The sequence below is a fragment of the Salvelinus fontinalis genome, chromosome 15 (genome assembly GCF_029448725.1).
Source record: "Salvelinus fontinalis isolate EN_2023a chromosome 15, ASM2944872v1, whole genome shotgun sequence".
NCBI classification, from domain to species: Eukaryota; Metazoa; Chordata; class Actinopteri; order Salmoniformes; family Salmonidae; genus Salvelinus; species Salvelinus fontinalis.
In genome coordinates, this window is record NC_074679.1 from 37,932,249 (window position 1) to 37,950,829 (window position 18,581).

At 44.5% G+C, this 18,581-nt stretch overlaps 1 protein-coding gene across 2 annotated transcripts in view; it reads right to left on the reverse strand.

Moving 5' to 3' along the window:
- Positions 1 to 1,200: 1,200 nt before the first annotated feature.
- Positions 1,201 to 18,581, reverse strand: part of LOC129811913 (N-acetylgalactosaminyltransferase 7-like) — a 28,213-nt gene continuing 10,832 nt past the window's right edge. The window contains exons 3-12 of one of the 2 annotated variants that reach the window (XM_055863667.1): positions 11,183 to 11,349; positions 7,992 to 8,122; positions 7,701 to 7,780; positions 6,807 to 6,989; positions 5,862 to 5,979; positions 5,491 to 5,613; positions 4,732 to 4,950; positions 2,846 to 2,944; positions 2,627 to 2,755; positions 1,201 to 2,378 (exon numbers count right to left, since the gene is read on the reverse strand). In XM_055863667.1, coding sequence (XP_055719642.1) covers positions 2,241 to 2,378; positions 2,627 to 2,755; positions 2,846 to 2,944; positions 4,732 to 4,950; positions 5,491 to 5,613; positions 5,862 to 5,979; positions 6,807 to 6,989; positions 7,701 to 7,780; positions 7,992 to 8,122; positions 11,183 to 11,349 — 1,387 coding nt within the window. In that variant the 3' untranslated portion in view covers positions 1,201 to 2,240. Of the gene's footprint in view, positions 2,379 to 2,626; positions 2,756 to 2,845; positions 2,945 to 4,731; positions 4,951 to 5,490; positions 5,614 to 5,861; positions 5,980 to 6,806; positions 6,990 to 7,154; positions 7,338 to 7,700; positions 7,781 to 7,991; positions 8,123 to 11,182; positions 11,350 to 18,581 lie in introns of both variants that reach the window. The other variant, XM_055863666.1, reaches the window with a different exon arrangement.

Consider the following 18,581-nt stretch of genomic DNA (forward strand, 5'->3'; position numbering starts at 1 on the left):
AAAAGCTAATTTTCTGTGTATTTCTCTACCACCCAGTTAGGGAGCATTTCTCCTTTGCCAAGATAATCCATCCACCTGTCATATGGCATATTAAACAATACATTAAAGGCTGCTCAAATGTGCAGTTTGTCAATGCCACATCTCAAGTTAGAGTGCAGTTGGGCATACAAAGTCTAGCAAGCCCTCAATGTTCACTTCTCCACCAAATCCAGCTCTATACTGTGTGGGAAAGAGGTTTGCTGATGTCAACAGAGCTGGTTTATGTTATGGCAGGCATAAGCTATGGCCAATGAAATGCATTTTATCAATGGTAATGTGAATGCACAGATACCGTGATAAGATCAAGGCCCATTGTCGTGCCATGTTTCAGCATGATGCATGGATCTGTACACAATGCCAGTAAGCTGAAAATGTCCCGTTCTTCCATGGCCTGCATACTCACCAACATTTTGATCATCTCTGTGCAATGGATGTGTCACAGATACTGACTGGTTTTCTGATCCATGCCCTTATTTAAAGGTATACTGACCAACCGATGCATATCTGTATTCCATAGATTAGGGCCTAATGCATTTGTCAACTGACTGATTTCCTTATATGAACTGTAAAATCTTAAAAATTGTTGCATTTATATATTTTCAGTATAAACTCAGGTTTTACCTTTAACTAGGAACAGTGGGTTAACTGCCTTGTTCAGGGGCAGAATGACAGATTTTTACCATGTCAGCTCGGGAATTGGATCTTGTAACCTTTCGGTTACAAGTCCAACACTCTAACCACTAAGTTACCTGCCGCCCGATCAGACTAGCTCGCTGTAAGGTTGACTTTCACCTTTGGTTGTAGATCTTGTGGTTACCAGCTAACAAGTCAATAGGGCACAGATGGTCTGAGGGAAATGCAGGTCTCAAATCCACTGCAGTTGGAGTGGTTGACATATGGCCAGACAGGGTTGAGGCATTTTCTTTTGGACAGATAACATACAAATGAGACCATGTTTATCCGGGGGATTTAGCCATAGACATTGGATTTAGTGTAATCAGACCTAAACACAAAGTTGAAGGTTCAAAAGATGCATGAATACAATAGGCCTATCGCAACATAGCTGCAATTGAGCATAATAAAAAAAGACCCCCATTCTACAACTTGGAGAAATATACATTTCTCTATAAAATTGTAATTTCAAGGTTAAAGAGGCAAAAGTCATTGGTAAAAAGGTAAATTTATTGCCATGAGTACAGTTCGAGCCAATATTTTTTTTATAAGTTAGATATGTACACCTTCATCCAAGGCTCACTGCATAGCTCTATGTTTTAGAAATAAACCTATTTACATTATAAAAAATGCATAAATATCACACCAAAGAAAACACATTTTCAAAATGTTGCTTTGAACAAATTGATGTCTGATTCTGGTTGCTTTGTGGTCATCATTCAACAACATTTACATACCAAGCTGGAAATATATAAAAACAACAATAAAAACAAAAAACCCTTTCTTTATATAGCCATTTGAAATTCACCAGTTAGAGCCAACATGTTCAATTCAAGCTTTTGGAATTTCACTGTGCCTAAGACCAACATCATTGAAGTAGTAAGTCCTTTCAAAACAACCAGTGTTCATTCTTGACCAAGACTCATGAGTGGACTTATCCATCTAGCCTGGTCCTAGATCTGTTTGTGCTTTCTTGCCAATTAAACACCTATGGGTCATTGTACAAACAGATCTGAGACCAGGTTATAATCCATTGCAGTTTCCAAAAACAGGATTCTTAAAAACCTAGCTAGTGGGCAGCCTATTACACGACTACTAGAAGTGGTTTTGAAATGTTGAATGTTCAATTCTGCACATTGATTAATGAATCCTCAACCAATGTTTTTTTTAAAGTTAGAAAAATTCTCAGACCCCTGAGTAATAGCCCAAATACCCCAATAAGATGTAAAGATCGAGAGAAGAGAGCAAGAAAATGTAAACATCTACAACTGAAAAAAGGTCCATTACCCAAGTGTGTGTACGGAGGCGTATCTTCCGTGGGACATGGCTGAGAGAGCACAGTTATCCCCTATATAGTGCATTGCTTTTGACCAGGGCCCTTAGGTATTGGTGTCATTTCAGTAGTGCACTATATAGGGAAATAGTGTGCCATTTCGGACGTACACAACCTCTCAATGCAGCAGACAGTTGAAGTGCAGTGTTCGATGCCCTTTCCTGTTGAGTAAAGTACCCTCTGTGGGGCCGTAGCTTTAAACCGCTACAATATTGTTCATCTCCCACTTTTGTGTGCTTTTGCTGGTGTCACAGTCTGCGATGAAGACCTTGTGGAGGACGTCCGACCGGTCCAGGCACCTCCCCGTGGGGACGTGGGTGAACCTGTGGAGGTCCTGGGAGGGAAACGAAACAGTGAGTTCACTTACACTACATATACCCTCATATATATATACATGCTAATACGCCATGTTCAGCAGTCCCATCAAGCTGTAGCGCGATAGGAAAAACTCATAACTGTTTTGGTAACAGGGATGGATTCTCTTTCCAACTGTTTACCACATCTTATGAAGCAATCATATATTGAAACAATGGCACCAATCTAAGGAGGTTCTTATATATGAAGTTAGATGCAGCTGTATACCTTGAAGTATCTCCACTCTGTGTTCTCGTTCATGTTACAGTGTGTAACGATCACCGCCGACCCGTCTGGTCCTTTCGTCAAGCACTGGTCATACTGCATGAGCTGGTTGGCTTCATTTATCCTGAAAAGCTACAAGGAGGTGTTTTATCAGTAAATGAAGAATAATGTTTAGGAATAAATAAAGTCTATAATCCCAAATGACACAAAGGGTTTTCTGACCTGGTTCCCACCCATTCTGTGACAGGGTCCAATCTCCACGTTGCCTCCGTTGGTGTGACCCATACTGTCAATGCAGTAGCTGGTCTCATATCCACGGACCTGGAACAAAGCAATAATGTTCACTATACATTCCAAGTGCACATACACTACATATACACAAAAGTATGTGGACACCCCTTCAAATGAGTGGATTTGACATTCAGCCACACCTGATGCTGACAGGTGTATAAAATCGAGCACACTGCCATGCAATCTCCAAATATTGGCAGTAGAATGGCCTTCCTGAAGAGCTCAGTGACTTTCAACATGGCACTGTCATAGGATGCCACCTTTCCAACAAGTCAGTTAGTCAAATTTCTGCCCTGCTAGAGCTTCTCCGTAAGCTTCTCCGTACTTCTCTGTAAGTACTTTTATTTATACGGATTTTTTGTTGTACTTTTAACCCCTTTTTCTCCCCAATTTCGTGATATCCAATTGGTAGTTTTGTCCCATTGCTACAACTCCCCTACGGGCTCGGTAGAGGCGAAGTTCGAGAGCCATGCGTCCTCCGAAACAAGACCCAGCCAAGCCACAATGCTTCTTGACAAACCACTTAACCCGGAACCCAGCCGCACCAATGTGTTGGAGCAAACACTGTCCAGCTGGCGATCGACGTCAGCTTGCAGGCACCTGTCCCGCCACAAGGATTCGTTAGAGCACGATGGGACAAGGAAATCCTGCCGGCCAAACCCTCCCCTAACCAGGACGATGCTGGGCAAATTGTGCGCTGCCTCACGGGTCTCCCGGTCACGGCCGGCTGTGACACAGCTTGGGATCGAACCCGGGTCTGTAGTGATGCCACTCGGGAGGCCAACTAAGTGCTGTTATTGTGAAGTGGAAACTTATAGGAGCAACAATGCCTCAGCAGCAAAGTGGTAGGCCAAACAAGCTCACAGAACGGGACCGGCGAGTTGCAACGCTATCGAATTCCAAACTGCCTCTGGAAGTAACGTCAGCACAATAACTGTTCGTCGGGAGCTTCATGAAATGGGTTTCCATGGCCGAGCAGCAACACACAAGCCTAAGATCACCATTGGCGCAATGCCAAGCGTCGACTTGAGTGGTGTAAAGCTCGCCGCCATTGGACTCTGGAGCAGAGGAAACGTGTTTTCTGGAGCGATGAATCAGGCTTCACCATCTGACAGTCCAACGGACAAATCTAGGTTTGGCAGATGCCAGGAGAACACTACCTGCCTAAATGCATAGTGCCAACTGTCAAGTTTGGTGGAGGAGGTATAATGGTCTGTGGCTGTTTTTCCATGGTTCGGGCTAGGGCCCTTAAAGGGAAATCTTAAGGCTACAGCATACAACATTCTGGATGATTCTGTGCTTCCAACTTTGTGGCAACAATTTTGGGAAGGCCCTTTCCTGTTTCAGCATGACAATGCCCCCGTGCACAAAGCGAGGTCCATACAGAAATGTTTTGTCGAGATCGATGTGGAAGAACTTCACTGGCCTGCACAGAGCCCTAACCTCAACCCCATCGAACATCTTTGGGATGAATTGGAATGCAAGCCAGACCTATTTACCCAACCTCACTAATGCTCGTGGCTGAATGGAAGCAAGTCCCCACAGCAATGTTCCAACATCTAGTGGAAAGCCTTCCCAGAAGAGTGGAGGCTGTTAAAGCAGGGGACAAACTCCACTAAATGGCCATGAAATTGGAATGAGATGTTCAACGAGCAGGAGTCCACATACTGTCTGCTACATGACCAAAAGTAACACACTACTCTTCAACAGATGCATATGTTGATATTTTAATGAAGTAAGACTACAATTCAGATGTTAGCTACTATTGTGTAGTATGAATAAACTAAAAACTAAATATGGACAATACTTTAGCCTACCTCTCCCCACTCCACGTTTTTGGGGGGCAGTGGGTAGTTCATGGGGATGTCATAGGCAATTTCTTCCATGAACCACTTGAAGCTCTTGCAGCGGTGCTCCTCTCTGAACTTCTTGAGCTGGCTGATGTCCCCGTAGGCCAGGGTGAGGGTCTCCGGCCGGCTTGCGTAGAAGTAGTCCTTGTAGTCGTCCCACCAGACCTCCACCACACGCACGTAGTTCTGGAGCAGGGAGGATAAAAAAAAAAAAAATTATTTGTTTCCATGAAGGACAACACCTCTTGAAGGACATCAGTCAGTCAATCCATATGCTACTTCTCATATGGTGTTTTTCCATAAGATTGCTGATGTTTTATGATACAATATAGATGACCGATACACATGATGATATCCATATAATTAATCCACTACTGACCATTTCATAAACGGCTGTAGGCCTACATGAACTGTGCTTAGCACAATATATCATTCAATCTAGTCACCCTTGTAGACATTTGAAACTGGCTGAACCATATTAGTTTACATGGATGAATCCAAGTAAATAAGCAGATGGTGCCAGGTCAGCTCAAAGGAGCCAAGAAAAGCTGCCAGGGATTTGCCAGAGTGGGCTAGCCTGGTCCCAGATCTGTTTGTGTTGCCCTGCCAACTCTTACAGTCATTGTGACAATCACCATAGGAGTTGGAAAGAGATTGAACGCAGATCTGGGAGCAGGCTAAGAGAGGCAGCCTGGGAGCTTAGTTTGACAGACTTGGCACACTGACCTTAAGTGTGGGCGAGGAGCCAACGTGGGCAGGGGGTGGATTGCCCTGCCAGCCCTGTAGGCGGTAGATATGGCCCACGCGGGAGCACGGCACGAAGAGCAGCTGGCCACCACACTGCCAGATCTGTGATCAGATCAGGACAATAGAACATGCTGGAGTTACACAGATGCCACATAGAAAGCTGAAAATACAATAGTATACCAGTACAATAGAGATAACATAGTTGAAATTCACAGCAAATAAATAACAGCTACTAATCATTATGCATGATTAGTAACAGTATCACTACAGGACCAAACAATAGCCCAAGTATTTTATGATGTGAAATCTTTCGTAGATGATTGAGAGCTTTAGGTGGTCTTAGTGTTCACCTTATAGGATATCTCAAAGTTCTCCCCTCCCCAGATCTGCAGTCCTGGGTCGTAGAGGCCCAGCTCAAAGAAGAAGTCCCTCTCAATGGCAAACAGCCCCCCAGCCATGGCAGGAGACCTGAGAAAGGCCCAAAACTACATTACCCACAATCCACAGGAGTCTCATCCAGAGAGGGACAAGAGCTAAAATGTAGTAGGGAAGAAGGTGGATACATGATGAAATAGGGAGAAACATAAGCATTATGACAAAAAGAGTGAACAAGAACATTGACCCAAAGAGTGCTCCCAAACAATCCTTACTGTCAAATGACCAAATATCATGCTAGCCATCAAAGGTGAAACATTACTGACTTATCTTCTCGAACAATAGAATAACATGGTAGGATACCGATTTGTGGAGAAGACCGAAGAGATTGGTGAGGAAATCACACCAAGAAAAACTGAGAATGAAGGACATTAGTGAGAGATTTCAAAGAGTTTAATTTCAAAGACTTAAGCGTTGATTTCTAAGGCACAAGCAGTGGCACCTGTCAAAATTCCTTCCAGGTATCAGAGACTGCTAGCATTCAGGGTTCGGACAAATTGATACTTTTAATTGGTCCAGGCCATAGGCATTTCTTCAGGAGCATGAAATTTGGCACTAGACCAAGTTATAGAAATTAATAAACCACATTGAGTGCTACAGTTGGTAATTAATGGGTATTACATAGCTTTTTGATTATTGCTGCATCTACAGACCATTATATGAGGTAGCACTTGTGTTTCATAGTCAGCATGCAGTTATACACTATAGAGAAGTGCCAAGCAGTAGTATAAGCAAGTCAAGGCCAAGCAAATGGTACTGTACATGCAGACAGCATATTGTATACTCTAGTGCATAATTTGTGCCTCAGTTAGGGGTTGATGTTGCAAGCAGGGCAGATTTTTTTTAGTGCGATAAATTACCGATAGGGCTCAGTTTTAGTTAATCTCTTCTCCTTCTCCCTGCTACTGAGGGGCACACGCTTCCAGAGCATGCTCCAGTCCCATGCTCCGCGGGCAAAGCCATCCTCGTCCCCTCCCCCTTGTGGGTCAACTCGGAATGTCTGGCCTTCTATGGAGTCTATGAGAGGGACCGTGCACACCGTTCTGGGTAGGGACAGCCGGTGGGGAGATGGCGGGAGGGTTTCATGCATCACACACACACACACACACACACACACACACACACACACACACACACAGGGGGGAAACAAACAATACATCTGGGTTTTAGATGGACATGCAAGGCATGGATGGTAGCAGGATGTTTACCGATAAGGCTCGGTCTTATGCTTTCGCTTAGCCTTCTCCCTGCTGGAGAGAGGCACTCTCTTCCACAGCAGGCTCCAGTCCCAGGCTCCCCGGGCCAGCCCGTCCTCATCACCACCTTGCTGGGGCTCTATGGTATAATCACTGCCGTCTATATAATCTATCAGAGGTACAGTGCATACCGTTCTGGAAACAGGCAATGAGAATACACACACACACAAGATGTTACAGTGGGGCAGACCACTGCACTAAATGGATATTAATTACTGATCAATATTTAGCACAGATAAACAGCTTTGCATACTCAGCATGGATGGATACACCCATCTATACATTTCAATACAATCATCTGCACATGAATTAGGTTGTATATACGTCAATGTATATCACTAGTTATGCTGTGACATAATACAGAGATGTTTCTGGTGGAGAGGATTCATGACCTGCACCATTCATTGATGGGTCAGAATATTTTTCATTATTACAGTAGAACAAGTCATCATATATGAAGTAGAAATATTCAAAATCACAGCCGCAGACCACTCATACCTGTCCTTGGATATGGGGGCCACCAGAGGGGCGTACCAGTTGGCAGCGACTTCACAGTGAGCGTCTAAATAGATAAGAACCTATAGACGACAGGACACACACACAGCGGCCAAACACGTCAAGACACTGGAGAGAACAGTTGCTTGACAGAGGAGTTGTTGCCATTCCATATCTTTCCTTCTATATGGATGTCAATCTAGATTAGAGGCTCCAGATCAATCCATTCACTCATTTCCCTTTGTCTCATCCACACACAGTAAGTGTAGAGGTGATGGAGTAGCTGTAGCCTACCTGTCCCAGGGTGGCTACATGGGCTCCTATACTCCTAGCCTGGATGAGGCCCTCTCGCTTCTCATTGCGGTGCAGTTTGACCAGGCCGTTCCACTGCTTAATGTACTCTTCTAGTCTCTCCTTCAGGTGCACTGGAGACCGACAGGGACAGTGAGATTAAACCTACTTTTATTTGCCATGTACATAGTTTACCAGGAGGTACAAAAGGTGCAGTGAAACGCTTGTGTGCTAGGCCCCAGAACATTGCAGTACAATAAATCAAGAAGACTCAAATCAATAACAAGTAATAGAAGAGGTAGTATCCCTAGTAATAGCCTGATATGTACACAATAGGATATCCTACAGTATTAGATCATTATTGTTCTATGACTGTATTTTATAAAATATAAAGTGGGTAGTGACTTGTTCGCGCAGATTATATACTACAATCGTCACTAGAAGTTTATAGCCCAGACACACCGGTAGGATTATCAAACTTTTGCCGGCCGACAGTACTTAGCACCTCTGAACAGTGTCGGCAGTCAATCTCCTGTTCACACAGCAAAGACCTTGAAGTCGTCAGCCTTGTTAAAATACTCTAAACCAGAAGGTGGCAGAAGCATTGTTTAACACTACATGTCTGTGTGTTGCTAAGTTTATGGCCTAGATTCCAATGTTAGCTAGCTAGCTGTGCTAATGCTGCAATTTTGCAGAAAGCCCTTGTTGATACTAGCCAGAGCTAGATTACTACCTAGCAAGATGACGAAGAAACAATTAAATTCATTCTCCATAATCCCATACAGCTAGTACCAGCCCATGGTCAAAAGTTTAACTAGCAAGCTAACGTTAGCATATTCGCTAGATGATGCAACATAGCTTCCTAGCTCCGTTTCGTTAGCTAGCTAATGTCAGCATATTTGCAAGCTGGTGCAACATACATCTGCTGCTGACAGGTCTATAACATTGACCATAAAGCCATGCAATCTCCACAGACAAAATATTGTCAGTAGAATGGCCTTACTGAAGAGCTCAGTGACTTTCAACGTGGCATAATCATAGGATGTCACCTTCCCAACAAGTTAGTTCATCAAATTTCTGCCACGCTAGAGCTGTCCTGGTCAACTGTAGGTGCTGTTATTGTGAAGTGGAGCAACAGCAGCTCAGCCGCGAAGTGGTAGGCCACACAAGCTCACAGAACAGGACCGCAGAGTGCTGGAGTAAAAATCGTCTGTCTTTGGTTGCAACACTCACTACTGAGTTCCAAACAGAAATGGTTTGTCGAGATCGTTGTGGAAGAACTTAACTGGCCTGCACAGAGCCCTGACCTCAACCCCATCGAACACCTTTGGGATGAATTGGAATGCCGACTGCAAGCCAGGCCTATTTACCCAACATCAGTGCCTGACCTAGCTAATGCTTGTGGCTGAATGGAAGCATGTCCCCGCAGCAATGTTCCAAGTGGAAAGCCTTCCCAGAAGAGTGGAGGCTGTTATTGCAACAATGTGGGGGGACCAACTCCATATTAATGCCCATGTTTTTGGAATGAGACGTTTGACAAGCAGGTGTCCATATACTTCTGGTAATTTAGTGTAGCTAGCTAAGGACACTGCAGCTAACAAAGGCAGCGGTTTCATGGAAACTAATCCATTGTGATTTCCTTAAGTCAATATTTGCTCCAGTGGTTAGCTAGCTTGCAGGAAATATTTAGTGTTGTGTGCATTGAGTCTGTGCACTTAGCTAGCTAACATTGCATATGAAGTGTGACTGGCTCATGACATTTAACTGTGGCTGTACGTAGAAAACGCCCTCTTCCCATCTTTGTTGTCACTCCTGTCGGCTCTCCCACGTGGGGGTTTGTGCTCTCTGATTGGCTCAAAGTCAAGTTGTTGGCCACTGACGAGAGTTGCAATTCTACAAGTAAAAACGGCAGGTTCGTCGCTACCGGGTCGGCACGCAGCAGGTACCGCTTTTGTTGTAGTAAGAAAAGGCATGGCCTACCACTGTGATAAGTACCCATCTGCAGCAAGACGGTTTCATGCTTTAACTATACAGAGATATTTCTGTATCGACCCTAGAATACTATTTTAAACAATAACCTTGAGTTTAATTCCATAACATCAGAAGTGCAAAGACGATGAGCCCCTGGTATCTCTATATATTGCTTGCGGTCTGTGAGTTAGTCACAAACTTTATAATTACTTGTGTAATGTTTGGCTGTGGCTGCCTGCTGTAGAACAAAATGAGCAACAACTGATGTGAAACCTGAGCAATAACGTGGTATCTTTCTCCTTCAAAAACCCTGTTTCCAATGGCCAGACTAACTTTACTGGCAATGAAGTGCTTGTGATAGTGTTTCAAACCATCTGCATGCTAACAGGTGTTGGTAATAGCAATCAGTGGCAGGCTGCATGCTTAACGAGATCAATTCTCTGAGCTCTTGATGTTCTCATGAAGTCAGTGTCCATTACGTATCTTTTGGTGTTGTGGTGCCCCTGCTTCAGGGGAATTACTCAGCCAGCTTTTCACAATGGTGGACTAGGCTCTCACAGTTCTACTGCATGGTGGACTAGGCTCTCACAGTACAACTGAATGGTGTTGCATTGTGAGGCCCTGCCCAAGCAATGGAAGACTAAGGGAGACACTGGGGGCGAAAGGCTGTTCCACTCCAATGCTTTTCATAGCCGGTGATAATTTAGCATGACAATGGCAAAGTGTTGTTGCAGAGCGCTGATTCAATTGCTGGGCGTTTTACTTGGTAATTGGAGTGGGGGTCCCCTGCTTACAGCCAACTGTAGTTATCTACTAGCCTAGCTGAAACAAAGCAGGGTGCTTTTAACCTTAAACCAAGAATAGACATGTTATGCACTAAGGCTTGTGAGGAAATGTACAAGTACAGCAGTGAAGCGCTGGTACACTGCAGCAGAGTGATGTCATGAAGCCTTGTAGTCTAACCTGATTGGCTAATTCAAAATGGAATAAACATTTCCATGCAAGTCATTTCGCAGACCCTCTTATCCAGAGCGACTTAGTGCATTGATCTTAAGGTAGCTAGGTGGGTCAACCACATGTCACAGTAAGTACATCAATAATGTAGCTGTCAGCTAAGTCAGAGTTAGTAAGGGGGCGAGCGTTAGTTCATAAGACAATATTGGTACAAAGACAAAACCCTATCAGCCCTGTGTTGTAATTACTTGTACTCAAACCAATGCTACCTTTGTTGCTGAAGTCGTCGATCATGACGATCTCGGCCAGGTATCGTCTGGGCGTTCTCTTGATGATGCTGTGGACCGTCCTCATCAGGGTGGACCAGCCCTCGTTGTGAAACACGATGATGACACTGGATGTCAACAGGTTGTCGTCGTAGTGCCAGTACTTACACCTACAGTAGGAGGAGAGGAAGAATTAAAATGGCTGGAGGCATACATACATAAATACATACTGTACATGTAGTGGATAACAGGGAATATTTATATAGATTAGGCTATGTTCAGAAGCTGGAAAGTAACATACTTTGACCAAGTTTGTATAGCATTTCATACATTTAGAAAATACTGCTTTGGAGTGACATGGGACTGTACACCATTTTTTTTTTTAAGAAGCAAAAGGCACAACAGATTCCACTATGCAATCTGAAGACATCAGAATAGACACAGACCTGGCTAGCTTAGCTTCACCAGCAATTGCTGCTAGCTAGATCCATTCCAACACATGATAGCACTAAGCTCAGCTGCCTAGCTCCTTCTCCTTTGTGTTTACCCAGAGCTCTGCTAGGCCTTTGTCACAACCCCCAATCCCCTCCCCCCTCCTCCTCCACAGGCAGACCATCTGTGAGGCAGGAAGGCAGCCCTGCTTTGTGTGGTTTCCTTTTGGCAGAGTGCGCTGTGTGTGTGTGTGTGTCCTGGACTTCACTTCCTCATTCTCAGCGTACTCACTCACTATAGGTCTCTGCTGCTCTTCTACTGCAAAAACAACAGTACTCACTACCTTCCATTGCCACATGCCATGCCTACGTATCAGCTTCAAGCCAGCCAATTGCCCTACCACTAGCCATCCAACTGCCCTGTTAATACAGCTGAGTGTGTGTGAGAGAGAAAGCGAGAGGCCGGGCCAGACACTGGTGTGGCATTCTGAGGGTCTATTTTTAGCCTTGGTTTGAGCTCTTGGCACTAGCAAGGCAATCGGGGACAACCTGAAAGGAAAAGACGGAGCGTCGAGGCGTCTGAGGTTACTTGACCCAAGAATTTTGAGCGTTATCAGTGATAAGCGGAATTCAGGACAGAGTGAGCAGTAAGAGGTTGGTCAGGTCTGGGCTGAACTGAAAACAGTTCGCAGCACAGCAGATCTAGAGTACTGGGAGGGGTTGTTAAGGCTTAGAGACTGAACTGAGAACAGTCTACAGAGCATCTCTCGGAGGTTTCATTTATGGTGAATCGCACAGGTCTGCCTACCCGTCCTTCCTGTAAAATGTTCTTTCTAAAAAATGCCTGGCTGGTTTGTGTGCATTGTGACGTGTGTATGTTTTGGATGCGTTTTGCATTGCAAATGTTAATCCTTGTGTTAGTGTGTGTGTTGCTCCCATCGCATCTCCCCTGCAGTAACATGCAGAACGGCTCCTGTTCTGGCCTGTCCTCCTGGTTCTCCCCCACCAAAACACCTCAGATTACAGTCCTGTTTGACCAAACCTTTAATATAACCCGAGAGCTCACAGCTCCATTAAGAGAAAGTGTCTTTCAGCCTCCCCAGGCCTGAAAACAGATTAAGATCCTCAGGCACCTCCTCAGTCACTCACTTTTACAGCCAGGGAGGTTTTGGACTGCCACGTCATTATGACCTGCACAAAAAAGCTTCAACAGTAAATAAAGGCTAGGAAAGGCCAAAAGAGGGAGGCACTAAAGACAGACGTCAGCGTCTCAAATGGCACCCTATTCCCTATATAGTATACTACTTTTAAACAGGACCCATAGGGCTCTGGTCCAAAACAATTGTGCACTATATAGTGAATAGGGTGCCACTTAAGAAGTCTCCCTGGAGAGGCTTATAGAAAGTTGTGAAAGAAAAGATTAGAGGGGGATCTTCTACTGAACTGGGATTCAGTGCTCTTACCATCCCCCAACCCATCTCCGTGTTTAACAGTGTAACTAATGGCTTATCCTTCAGCTACAGTATGCTGGCTTGTGTTTTGAGTAGAGGCGTCGATGAGTTAGAAGGGCAGGGGAGGAAAGCATTAGTCATATCAGCTTCTTGTAAACAGTGTGCAATAGTCCACACATGGGGTAAGCTCTATGGCGGTATTCAAATCTACTGCATTTGAGAACAGTTTTGAAGTTGCTGCACTTCATTTCATGAATATTCACCAGGCCTATGGGTAATTTGCTCTGACAGTGCGGAGTGTTTTCTGGAGAGAGAAAAAAGTCCCCACAGGGATCCATTGCAGAACAGCGGTTAGCCTACATGAGTTTCCACGAAAGCCTCGCTCATTCCCATCTGAAACGACACAAATAGAAACATACCCAGTGATGGTCTTGGACCTGATGTTAATTAACGCAAGGGAGCGGGCACAGTTGATGGCTTGGGCTGCTGTTGTTGTGTGAGAGGGAAGGTCTGTCCCAGAGACTTTAGTTCTCAGCACAACACACTGAACTCACTACTCTTGGTAAAAGGTCATGAATTTCTCCACATGGAATTACAAATCGCAAAACTTCCATACGGATTTTGCAAGCATTTCGCCAACTCATCTCGTGGACAGACGACGTAAAACATAAATGACGCAAAATGTAGCTTAGATTATTTGCCAACATATCTGTCAGGATGCAGACTGGAGGCTTGAAGAGTGATCGTTGTGTGTGGAAACATTCATCACGCGTCTATAAAGACAACAGTTCTCCCTGTGCTGAGCTCTACGGAGGGGTAGACAAGAGCAACACTAATGAATAACACTGGTGCCTTAACTCACAGTCTGTGAAGGTAACTTGTCGCTCTTGGGGAGTTTCAGTACGCCTGACAAATAGTATAGGAAGGAGATAGAGCTAACACAAGTGTGTGTAGAGGGAAAGAGGGTCCTGTGCAGCGCGAAGGTCAGCCATCTTCCTGCCTATAAAACGCCGCCGCAGCCTTGAAGTGAAGCGCCTCGCAGAAATCTTAAATGGAGACTGTTTCACCACATTTCTGCTGACAGGATCCCTCCAAGCTAGGCAGCTCTAACCCAGTCACCCTCCCAGAGAAACACTAATGTATGACAGATAGCTACTAAACCTACCTCTCAACCACACACACGCAAACATGAAGCCTGGAACATGTAGGCCACGTCACATGTAAAGTACCACACGCATCCTAAATAAAAAGGGCTATGATCTGTCAACACAGCAAAATCACAGCACTAAAAACTATTAAGTGTTTAAAGTCGTGATTTAGGGAGGAGGCTAAAGGGTGTAACGTCAATGTTTTCATAAGGCTTACACAAATTATAGAAGTTAATAACTTAACAGTGTTGTAGTGCTAGTGTCATGTGTGGATATTGGATACGTTCAGATTTTGCAGAAACACGATATGAACTGTTCAGCGCGGAAAAGACTGAGCGCTTAACCGGTTTACTATTTATACCAGGCTGACAACTAGTCCTATCTGTAGACCTACGGCCGTGTCTCGGGACTAGTCTAATTGATACAGGCTCGCGCTTCATCAGAGTTGTTTTTGTTTACTCACACAGCACCTGGAGGAGGGCAGCTGAGCCAGAGCTGTGGTGAAAATACTGAACATCCTTGGCTTCTTCCCACCGTGTTATGGGACTGGGGCCAAGCATGCACATATAGGCAACACATCTCAGCCCCTCTGCAGAGAGGTGAGAATGTCTAACGTTATCTGCCATGAAACTCAAGAGAGGGTTCCTGCCACTGAATTGCAGTCTTACCCAATGTCCTGAACGGGGCTAAAATTAAGTGTAATGGACAAGGCTGCTCAATAGTGACTGCAGTGGGCCATCTTGTGGCCAAAACAGGAACTACAGATCCTGTGTTGAGACCGTTCACATCCTGATTGCACAACTGAAGTACAACCAATCCACCTCAGCCACATGGGTTTTCTGTAATCAAACACAGATTAAGCTAAATAAATATTGACAAATGATCGTGAACATCTATTAAAAAGGGTAATAATGTTCAAATTGACCAAACAGCTTTCTATTCCAGATAAATATTTTACAATGTTTGGTAATGTGTAATGTTTGGCAAAAAAAAAAATATATATAGCAAAGCCTCTACACTATTTACATTTTTATGTAACCTTTACTTAACTAGGCAAGTCAGTTAAGAACAAATTCTTATTTACAATGACGACCTACACCGGCCAAACCTGGACGACGCTGGGCCAATTGTGTGCCGCCGTAATTGGGAGTCCAATAGGGCCGGTTGTGATACAGCCTGGATTCGACCCAGAGCGTCTGTAGTGACGCATCTAGCACTGAGATGCAGTGCCTTAGACCGCTGCGCCACTCGGGAGCCCCCCTAATGGAGTGAGTGACACCTTTGCCTACATCTGCTGTGCACTGATCCACAGAAAGGCGTGAATAGCAGTGTGCCAATCAGGACCGTCTTTGTATAGAGCAGCTCAAGTCACTACAAGTGATGCACTTTGTCAGTAACTGGTTAGTCCACACAAGTTCTATTTTCCTAACACGGTGCAGTTCACATGGCTGTCAACAGCCTCAAACTGACGGAATAATGTACAGCTACCCATATATCATGGAACGGTTTACATATGTAGACAAACTAGGCAATGCAGTCTAGACATGCAGTCTAATATCAACAGTTAGGTCTGGGGCAGTGATGTAGTGGTTAAAGTGCGTGAATGCCATTTCACAAATAGAAAGACGTTCACCCTCCACTACACCCCTGGTCTGGGTGCAGCAAGTCTCACACCTACTACAGTTAATGTAATCAGTCGACAGTATGTTGTCCTACATTCCTAGGAAGCACCAAACCAAAAAGGGGGCCCAGCCCAGCCACAATCAGTCATGTTCTTTAGTCTAGCATCCATTATCTCCCATACTGACTAGGCTATAGTAAAGTCCATGTGGATGTCAGCAGCCCGGCCACATAACCTAAAGCCTGTACAGTAGCGTCCAACCAGGGATGCCTGTCCTGTCTCATGCTGACTGTTCAAAGGTGCCCTTTGTGTTCCCACTGGGCCCTGCGGCCAGATGAAAGGCTGGAGAAATACACCTTTGCCTGTTTGTTCTCCACACAGTATTAGTCCATTGTGAGTTAATCAGTGACAGTGTGTGTGGCCCAATGTGCACACAGACAAAACGATGAGGTGCCACCTTTCATTCCTAAGCGCATTGAAGCCAATTGAAATCTGTTAAGACGGCGTCTCATGGAGACATAACCTGAAACGTTTGAGCTACTCCAGGAAGTGACGCTGCTCCCTCTCATCGAGTAACTCAAGTTGAAGACCGACCGGGGTACTGCAGGCTGCCATTAGCAACTAAATTACCCTTAAACTTCTGTGTGCGATAAAAAAAATGTTTTTTTAAGTTCAAGAACATACATTTGGTGTATTAGAAGCAATTACTGGTACCATGATGTTCTTCCAAAAATGTTTTTCCACAAAGACGGCAATTTTTCCACATTCACTATATTGGGGAATCCGGTTTTCTGCTAACAATGCCTGCCGTACCACTGTTGGCCTTGAACTTCCATGGCTTCAATGAGAGGGGGCAGTCGTTCTCCCCTGGTTTGGCCATATATAAATTGGAAAATTAAAGCAGACTAAAGATCATATTTAGTTAAGAGTGATCAAATCAAATTTTATTTTGTCACATACACATGGTTAGCAGATGTTAATACGAGTGTAGCGAAATGCTTGTGGGTGTTGCGAAATGCTTGTGAAACAATGTTTAGCATATTTCTGTGCCACACATTTCCAGTGTTCTAGTTGTGACACTCACAAGGTGGGGGTTGGTCACTAGACTTGTTATGGATTATGCTCATATCGGTTGATAGTGATTGACGCCAGACTGGAGGTACAAGGACACACTGACTATTCACGGTTGTATTGATGACCTTCTGGGGACATTATTCTGTAGCAGCTGAGAAAGCCGCTGCCTTGGTTTTGAACTGCGAGCCTCTCGGGCTGGTGTTTCCAGAACATTTGGTGTTGTCTGTTTAGAAGAAAAAAGGGCCTGTCTCCAAGAGGCCAGTTAGACATTCTCTACTCTGTGCTGGAGGCGTCTCCGTTACAACTTGTAATAAACCCGATTGACTTGCCCTACGACTGCTCCTTTCTGTTCAGCTGGATATTCATTATACCAAACTTCACTCAGTACCTGAAATGTACTGCTACACAACTCTACAGAATACTGTAATCAGCTAGTGTACAGTAATAAAACCTAGGTAACAGTCTTATCAAGAACCAGACCACTGGCAACATAGCCTATACTATAGGGATAGGGACATCCTTCACCCATCTCCAGTAATGAAAATAATCTGTAGCTGCATTCTACTTCCAGGGTTGGGAGGACTAGGCGATCTGATACGTTCCTTTATACACTGAATCCAAAACAACTCCATGCAAATGAAATCCAAAAGGTTTCCCCTCAGCTTGAGAACCTTGGGTTGACCTAGCCATGGGACAGCCTAGCCGCCATTCCTCATTTGTTCTGCTATGACTGTTCGCTAATCTGCTCTGATATAAACTAAAGCCATAATGCAGGTTAATTGGATTTATGTTGTTGCGTGTGTTTTGGCTGGCTGGACTGCTCTTCTGTATATACGCTGATGTTCTATGGTAGGGCTGCCACTGGCACAGAGGTCTCGTAGACTGCCCCTCATATTATTAAATCGTCACATGACCTTAAGAGTTCCATCAATGCATTACTAACCAGTGTTGTTACAGGGATTCCCATCACTTCGCATAGTTTTACCAATGCTATGATATACTCTGAACAAAAATATAAAAAAATGCAACATGCAAAAATGTCAACAATTTTACCGAGTTACAGCTCATATAAAAGGAAATCAGTTCATTGAAATAAATTAAGCCCTAAACTACAGATTTCACAACTGGAAATACAGATCAATTTAAAAAAGTAGGGGCGTGGATCAGAAAACTAGTCAGCCTCTGGTGTGAACACGATTTTGCCTCATGCACGACACCTTCACATAGAGTGGATTAGGCTGTTGATCGTGGCCTGTGGAAGGTTGTTGTACCTCTCAATGGCTGTGTGAAGTTGCTGGATATTAGCAGGAACTGCAACACTGTCGTACACGTCGATCCAGAGCATCTCGAACATGCTCAATGGGTGACGTGTTTAGGTGAATATGCAGACATTTTCAGTTTCAAGGAATTGTGTAGAAATCCCTGCGACATAGGGCTGTGCATTATCATGCTGAAACATGATGGTGGAGGATGAATGGCACGACAACGGGCCTCGTCATGGTATCTCTGCGCATTCAAATTGCCATCAATAAAATGCAATTGTCTGTAGCTTATGCCTACCCATACCATAACCCCACCATGGGGCACGCTGTTCACAACGTTGACAATTAGCAAACCGCTCTCCCACACGGCAGACAGCCATACACTGTCTGCCATCTGCCTGGTACAGTAGAAACC